Below are 9,060 nucleotides of genomic sequence, written 5' to 3'. Positions count from 1 at the left end.
GAGATCCAAGCCTTCCTAACAAATTAACTATTACTAGTTGGATGATAGAATCATATCTTGACTATACAAATATTGTATACGCGTAAACTTTTATACCGAAACACCGACAAATAAGTTTGTTAAGCAACAATTTAATTAATAAGAATATTGCAGAATCTTAATTAACCACAAATAAAAAAAATCATTAGCACATCAAAATGATGTGCCACGTTGAAAACTGTAAAAACGATAATTAAATTTGTCATTTAATATATAGAATAAGACAACTTAATTTACTTTAATTAAAAAGACGAAAATGAAAATACGAATATAGAAATTATCCACAACATAATATTTCTTATCGAATAATTTTTTATTTAGAAAAGGTGATGTGACTTTAAACACTTGAACCACAATTCTAAAATCACGTCAAAAATAATCATTTTTGCACCCGCTGTACCAAAGAGTTGCAAGAAAGAAGAGTAATAAAAGTAGGTGAAAGCAGAAAATTCGGAATCCTCACGATTTTCTCGTCATTTTCAAGAGTAAGGGTATTATAGTCATTTCGGAGTAAAGGGAAAGCCAAAACTAGAAGAAGAAAGCTATCTAGTCGGTCGGTGGGGACAAACCCATCTTGCAAGAAGAGAGAAAGAAGCACAAGAAACCTCTCAAGATAGAGAGAGAAAGAAAAACAAAGAAAAGAAGAAGAAAAAAAAAAAAAATCAGAGGGAGACAGATAGAGATAGAGGAGGGAAGAGGTTTTGTTAAGGAGGAGGACTGAAAGAGTTGTGGATTAAGAGCAGATTTCAAGGCTCTGGTTCCCTTCTCTCTCTCTCTCTTCCTTTCTTGTTTCTCTCTCTCTCTCTATTCTGTTTACATTTCTCAAAGGATTGGGCTCTTCTAGTTCCTTTGTAAGTTATGAGGAGAGGAAGAGGATCTACTGCTGCTGCAGCTGAAGTGGTGATGATGGTAGGAGGATATGAAAGAATAAATCAAGAAGAAGAAGAAGTGAAAGAGATGAGATATAGAGGTGTTAGAAAAAGACCATGGGGTAGATTTGCAGCAGAAATTAGAGATCCATGGAAGAAGACTAGAGTCTGGTTAGGTACTTTTGATTCAGCTGAGGATGCAGCTAAAGCTTACGATACTGCTGCTCGTAATTTAAGGGGTCCTAAAGCTAAAACCAATTTCCCATCTTCACCCATTCATCCACATCAAACAATTTATCATCAACAGCAACAGCAAAGCACCAATTTTTATAATAATCAGCAATATCATCAGCAAAATCACAATCAAACTCAAGTTAATAATATTCAGAGACCAACTAGTAGTAGTTTAAGTAGTACCGTTGAATCGTTTAGTGGTCCGAGATTTTCTTCTCCAGCCATGATTCATCATGCACCATCTCAGCAGCAGCAGCATAGAAGACGGCGGCCTCATCGACAACCAGTTGATCCTGATCAAGATTGTCATAGTGATTGTGATTCTTCTTCATCTGTGATTGATGGTGATAATCATCATGATATTACTGCAGCATCCAGTTCATCTTCTGCTTTTAACATCAGGAGCAAACAACCATTACCATTTGATCTTAACTTTCCTCCTCTCGTGGTTGACTATTTAAATAACCATGATGATGATTTAGCTCTATGTCTTTGAGTTGATTGTCTCCATGAATTGATGAGGGAGTTCTAGGAAGGAAAAAAATTATCTTTTTCTTTTCTTTTGGTGTTGTTGGTGAGGTTGTTGTTGTTAATCAGATTATAGGTTGGGTTTAATTATAAATTAGTGTTCATTATGATGAGCTTCTTCATCCCTTTGAGATAGGGCTTGATTATGAATCTTCAACTATTTTCATTGATATCAAAAATTCTGATCTCTTTGTAATTGTTGAAGTCAGATCTGATATGATATGAGGTTCTTTTTAACTTGAACCTCTTGGAACTGATCTGATCAATTGTTGTACTCTTTATTTTACCTTTTCTTTTCTTTCTTTTATTGTACAAAATTCAATCTAATTCAATGGAAGTATGAGGATGGGGATGATGAAAGACATATATATACATATATATGTATATCTTAAAATTTTCATTTTTGGTCTTTCCACTTCTGTATTTATTTTATTCTTTAGGAGTAGATATTGATTTTGATTAACCTGTATGAAAAGAATTTTGTAAGTTACAGTTGCAGTTGTAGTAGAAGAAGTTTTGGTTGGTGTTGGGAGAAAAAAGGGTTTAAAAATTGAAAGATACATTCTACTTCGTCTTCTTCGTTGGCAGGTTCAAAATGGTGCATCTTTTGCTGCTATTGCCACCTTTGGATATCCTGAAGGTAATTTCAGAATATATTACTCTTCCTGGAAATCTATTTTGTTGCAATAAAAGATAGGATCTTTCGGCCATTGGACTATTATGAATCACTGTTACTCTGACTTGGTTCACATTATGTTTTGGGTAATTACAAGGATGCTCTTAGTCTGTTTTGGTGTATTTTTTTTTTTTTTTGTTAATCTCTCTTCTGAATAATGATTATTTTGGCAATGCATACATATATACGTGAATTGTCTTTGAAGAACTGGTGGACGGATGATTGTGTAGTATTTGAAGATCTTAGGGTATGATACTCTCGATGTTCCATCTTTCATTTTATGTGTTGGGCAGAATGACATATACAACCTAAGAAGTGAGGATATAAGTACGTTTTAACAACCTAAGAAGTGAGGTTATAAGTACGGTTTACGTTATTATAGCTGAAAAACTGCTTCCACTGTGATGATTATCCTATACTTTCATTTGTAGAAGCCATGTGGCAACTGAAAATTCTAAACAGAATCGCTTTCCATTCAGCTTCTTATGGAAAGGACAAGACTGTGTGGTTATGTAAGTAATTGCCACTTCAGTTCTCCTGTTTATCCGGGGCAAATATATCAATATATTTTATTGTAAGATTCCAGTTCTTTGAGTTGCTCGTCTGGTTTACATTAAATTGTAACGCTTTTGGGTTTGAAAGCCCTTCATTAAAGTCCATCTATATTTCTTTGAAGTCAGGTGGTCATGTTGTGATTCAGTTATACTTCTAGTACACCCATGATACCATGTGTTCCTACAGCTGTTATTTGAACTGAACTGCTTAAGATACTTATCTTTTTATAGAGGCTGCCCAACATGGGTGCACTCCCTGAAGAGCTGGATAACGAGACTGTTAGGCGTGTCATTTTGGTAACTACTAAGTTCTTGTATTTGTTGTAGGTGATCTTATGTCTATGCTGTCGAAGTGGGATACTACGAGCACACTTATGTTGACCATTACAAGGCATTCGACTCGTTCGTTTGGTTTTAACAAGTACATCTCAATGTTTTATGAACTGCGTATTTGCAAATCTAGTGCAACTTGTAGATATAATAACCGCGGTGTAGATATGATGAAAGACTGGTTCCACTAAACATGTTGGGTCTACCCATGCGTCAGTTGTCTAATTCTACCATTTGCTTATGTGATTTCTGCTTTTGGTCTTATACTTGTATCCTATGATTCACTTCTGCTATGTTTTAGAAGGTTGTGGTATGATCAGTCTTAACAAGGTCACATAGACTATGGTTCAACTTGGCATCTGCTCTCACAGGGAAGGAAGGATCATCCATACTGCATGCGAACTGGAAATCATTAAATTTTGAATCGCTTGTAGTTGGAACGTCCGCAGCCTGCTGATGCCATACGAACTACTTGTTACTGAATTACATATGGGCCTGCGGGCTCGCCAGTAATGCCCCCGTCAGGTCTTCCATATGCACAGGTGGTCTGCACCTCGAGGACAGCCCACTTCTGCCACTTCCTGCAACAAGGATCCCTGGCGACAGCATACGTGGCCGCAGTTCTTTCGCCTTCACAAGACTTCTTACCTGCGAACCAGGATGGACTACTTAAAATAGTAGGTAGCAAATCTCTCAATTCCACGTTGTATCGGTCAGTAGTATTAATTGGGATCTGTTTTGGGTATAACATCTCATTCTCTTATAAAGGTCCGTCCTCTTCATCAACATGCTTCAACTTAATTTCTGTTTGAACGCTCTGATCTTTCAGGGCTAGTTTCTTTGCCTTGGATTGTTTCTTCGTATATGTTATTAGAGCCGGTTTAGCATTGTATTTTTGGCATCACTGCCCCTCTGGCTTGAAGTTTTTTTTGCCATTTGAGCAATGCGAATAAAAGAACTCCTCACACATTATATCGCCTTTCTTCTGTGCGACAATACATATTAAGAAATGGCGGTGTTCTATTATCTGAATATCAGTGTTCCCCTTAACTTCCATACTGTGCTATTAAATCCTGCAGGTTAGTTATTCTGACTGGTAAAGTGATACTAATATGTCATAAATAAGTGGCTCAAAGATAAAAATGTACTCCAATTGATCCTAGCATGTCATGGTGACTTCAATTGATCCTCTTGAGAGTTTCTTTTTGTAAATTTGGGTTTCTGCTATCCATGTTAGTTGCATATTTTGATTGTTAACCCCTCAATTTCTTTGTTAATTTTCTGCAGTTCTTTCTCATCCATGTTAAAACATGTGATGTAATGACTTACTCATTCAATATTCAGACGCATTATTTGTTATTTGTTACATTTTTTTAAATAAAAACTAGATATTTGAAAATAAAACATAATTCACCATCAAGTATCTACCCGTAGTTATCAGATTACGGGCTTGGGGGGATGCATCTGCATTATATCTCAGCTTTTCATGGTGCGGTTAAGTTCTCACGAGTCCGGTGGTGATGCATCTACGCGTCTTCATCTGAGGTGTAAGCTGTTAAAGGGATGATGCATCTTCTAGATATTCTGAGCTTGTGTGGCGTCTATATTGCAAGTCTTGAAACACATTACTCTTTGTTGTTTGATTTTGATGATCTCAAGTATTTTTAGTTTGTTATTATCAGCGTGTATATGTTTTTATCTTTCTATGCTTTGTGATGGATTCTGGTGGGGAGTCTTATTACTTTCATGATGCTGTTGTTGTCATAGTGGTGGTTTCAATTATAAGTTTTAGGTGGATTCAGGTTGAAGCTTTGTTCAACACCCCAATTGTTTGGTAGAAGTACTGCCATCTATCGTTCTTAACCCTAAATTCCATTTATTAACTGTATTGTTCATTGAAATCAGTTCAATTAATCAATTATTACCAACTATTACATCAATGTGTCTCTCACTAATTCATTATTCCATTTTTATTTATTGGTTGAAGTTGCTCACATTAGGTAAGAATTTGGTTCCCATTACTTGCTACTGATGAGCCATTACATGCAAACTTGTAGATGGATTTTCGGATTGTTCTTTTCTCATCAATGACATTGATATTTTATTAGTAACTTTTAAGTTAGCCGAATCTAATAAAAATATTGATGTCACGGAGGATTTCAGAAATTCATATTTGAAAAAACATTTATAGTGGTTGTTTTATGACTAAAATGTATCGCAACTTAAAGTTTTTGATGCCACTGAGTATTTCAGAAATTCATATTTAAAAAAACATTTATAGTGGTCGTTGTATGACTAAAATGTATAAACATGAGTTTGGATGAGAGTATTTGTTACTAAGTACTCTTATCTAAATCCACTCATCAATTACTTTTATTGGACCGACCGATCGGAGGGCCTGAAGGAAGGGAGTCCTTTTTATGACCATTTTTTTGTAAACTGAAACCTAACACAAATGTTCAATTTGATAAAAAGATTGAATTCGGTGGAGCATTTTTTGGTGAAACATTTTCACATAATTCCTTATGTATCCTAGTTTTCCTTATATATCTTACTCTTTTAGGGTATAATTGGAAAACAAACTTTAATATAACATATTTAAAAATACGTGTTTTGGAATTTTATAAATTTTATCTCGTTGGAAAGGTTATAAAAAAATCTACACAATGAGCACAAACAACAATATCAAATTTAGAGTTTTTACGAAAAAATCGGAAGTGTTTATCATTTTAGGCACAATTTTAGAAGTTTAAATATACATCCATTATGCAAACTACCACAAAGGATTCATAATACTTTATGTAGCCATATTTCGGTTTATACATCAACTAATTTTCCGTTGCAACTAATAAAATGTATGTACATGCTTCAAACAAAAAACAAAGAAAAATGTATGTACTCCCCCCGTTTCAAGAAAATGATACTTTCATTTTAGACATAATTTTCAAAAATTGAATACATAGTCATTATGCAAACCACAAAAAAAGATGCATAACACATCATGCAACCATATTTTGGGTTATGGATCGACTAATTTTTCGTTTTTGAAAAAGTGATACTTTCACATTCCGTTTCAAAAAAAGTGAAACTTTCGCCCCGTTTAAGAAAGATACTTTCCCTCCGTTTCTGAAACAAGGTGAAAATATCACTTTTCGTGAAACGGCGCGCAAGTAGTTGCAGACATACCCCATCTTCAGATTCTTCTTCGGTCGGCCCTCCCATCGTGGCAACGATTGTACTAGTTCTAAAACTATTACAACTGTCGTATTTTTTTTTAGATCTTTTAAGTAAAGTTTTTTTAATAATTGAGTGATACCTGTATTAAAACCAATTAGATACAATTATCACTCAAGATGCTTATAAAAACGAATATTTATTTGGTAACTCATTAAAAAAACTAACTCTGAGTGTAAGAAACCCGTAGTATATATGAAGTAGAGTCATCTAATATAGAAGGGTTGGAACCTTTCCTAGCATTACATTTGTCTACTGCTAAAGCATGTATAGTACAAGATAGGGGGCAGTTTTTATGGACTCAACAAAACAAGGATTTGTTAATTTTGATCCCATTATAGATTCAACAAACATGAAAAATGGATGGACAAATCAACAAATTTGTTGGTTTGTTGAGTGAAATGGAAGAACAGGCGCGCGCTCGATGGAAGTCCGGGCGATCATGGCACAACCGCTGGTGTTTGAGCCAGAAAATCGCGGGCCATCATCAATCGCTGACGGATTTTCTTCCACCGCCCGCGGCTATTCTTCACACGCCCAGTACAATTCCTGATTCCCGACAATTACTTTAATATTTTTGCATTCACTTTATCCTATTTTATCTCACGTCATCCTATTTTATGAACGCGCGATTGGGGATACTTAAACTAATTGGGGGATATAAATTACTTCCCCCAACCAATAGTGTTGCTAAGGGGTGTTTTTTGGGGGCAAAAATACTAAAATACCCTTCCCTAAAAAAATAAATCTAAAAACTTAAAATCAAAAAACAAAACCATATCCCCATTTCCATCTTCACTTCTTATTAATCTCTTTTAGGGTTGGGGCTTTGAAACCAAAATATTTCCCATTCCCTTTCATATTCCAAAATTTTCCCATTCCCTTTTAAATTATCTTTTCCTTCTTTGTCGGAAAGAGTCCCAGGTCCTTTTAAAAATACCTGCATCATTAATCATAATTAATGCACCACCCATAGATTTGCTCTCTCTACAAAAAGAGGCATCAAAGTTAATTTTACTGTAACCCTCTAATGGGATCTGCCATTGAACAAATGCTCTCTCACTAACAACTTGCCCCCTTCTTGAAATGAGTCTAGCAATGTGTCCCCTTCTTGAAATGCGTCTAGTAATGTTCTCATTCCAACCTTGAGCAGACTGATTGGTCAGCTGCACAATTTTGTTAACTTGCAATTGGACGCTGTCAAAAGCTATTTCACATCTCATTTTCCATATCTTCTATAATATATGACTAATTGTTATCAAATATATATATATATATATATATCTCTGATGAATAGCCAAATTACTACATGTATAATTACTAAACCACCTGGCAATCTAATATAGTAAACTAGTACCAGCTACAATTCTACTACTAGGACCATCCACACAGAAATCTAGACTTGCTTAGCCACATCCCATTCCAGAAACAAATAATCTATAGTTTCTACATCCCTGGCACATAGAGGGCATTTAGGATCAACATTTGAAATATGTCTAGTAATCCTATCCCTAACGGGTAGACATCCATGCACATATTTTGACAGGAAATGGAAAATTTTAAGAGGAAGTGGTTAAAAAATTGAATCCAAGGAAGTTTGGAGGGCCATCAGAAGAAGAGTGGGTATTTTCTGAAACATCATTAACTTTATAAGCACTCTTAACCGTGAAGATACCAGTCTCAACTGTTTTCCAAATCAATCTATCTTCACCACCCAAAGGAATCCTAATTTTACAAATCTCGTTAACGGTATTACCTTCAAACAAGATATTCAAGACCTCTGTATTCCACCTGTTATTATTTGGATTCATTAATTGATCAATAGTCTGCATATTACTAGATATAAACCGAGAAGTAAGTGGTTGAGATATAGTTGGGACCCAAATATCTTTCAAAATGGATATATTTCTTCCATTATCCACCTCGAGTGGCGGAGCTGGAAAATAAAGATAGAAGTGACTTGAAAATTAATTGGATTCGTAGGGGTGGCTTAAAGCTATGTATTAGACATGATTGTTTTTTTTTTGCCAAACTCAAAAACACGTTAAAGTTTGTGTTTTCTTGGACTTTGGGCTGGCTTAAGCCAGCCCAAGTCTATATGTAGTTTCGCGGCCACCTCCCAACAATATTATTTCCTAATGATTTCTATACTTCTGTGTGTCCCCCTCCAAACCCAACTGCAATTATCATTACTACTATGAAGTGGATTATGATCAGGGAAATATTTGTGGCTCAAAACTTCAACATATTAAACATCAGTTTCAGTAAGCATTTTACAGGCATGTTTTTCTAGAAGAGCACTATTAAGCTCGACTGTTGTGGCTCAAAAAACCCTCCCTTCCTTTCTGGTCTTCTCTTCTTTCTCGAAGTTTCTTATCTTCTTAGAAAATTAAATGAACAAAATTGGATATTTATGAATGAACCTTCTGAAGAAAAGGATTCAAGTGCAGATCGGGTCCTTGTAGTATTGAAATCAGTGAGCGATTTTTATGTCTTATGCTCTCAAGTAACGTTTTAAGGCAAGAAGAATGAACCTAAAAAGAGTTAATGAGGTTGAAAGCTTGGATTCTACATGAAGAGATGGCTAGAGCTAGAG

At 35.2% G+C, this 9,060-nt stretch overlaps 1 protein-coding gene across 1 annotated transcript; it reads left to right on the top strand.

The window, feature by feature from the left end:
• Window positions 1-655: 655 nt before the first annotated feature.
• LOC113276619 (ethylene-responsive transcription factor 3-like) lies at window positions 656-2,070 on the top strand. Its single transcript, XM_026526245.1, has one exon. The coding sequence runs from the start codon at window positions 898-900 to the stop codon at window positions 1,636-1,638; it is 741 nt and encodes a 246-aa protein (XP_026382030.1). The 5' UTR covers window positions 656-897; the 3' UTR covers window positions 1,639-2,070.
• The last annotated feature ends 6,990 nt before the right edge of the window (window positions 2,071-9,060 follow it).

Source organism: Papaver somniferum, chromosome 4, assembly GCF_003573695.1.
Source record: "Papaver somniferum cultivar HN1 chromosome 4, ASM357369v1, whole genome shotgun sequence".
Taxonomy (NCBI): Eukaryota; Viridiplantae; Streptophyta; class Magnoliopsida; order Ranunculales; family Papaveraceae; genus Papaver; species Papaver somniferum.
Note: the sequence above shows the minus strand (reverse complement) of the source record. Positions and strands in the feature narration are given on the sequence as shown.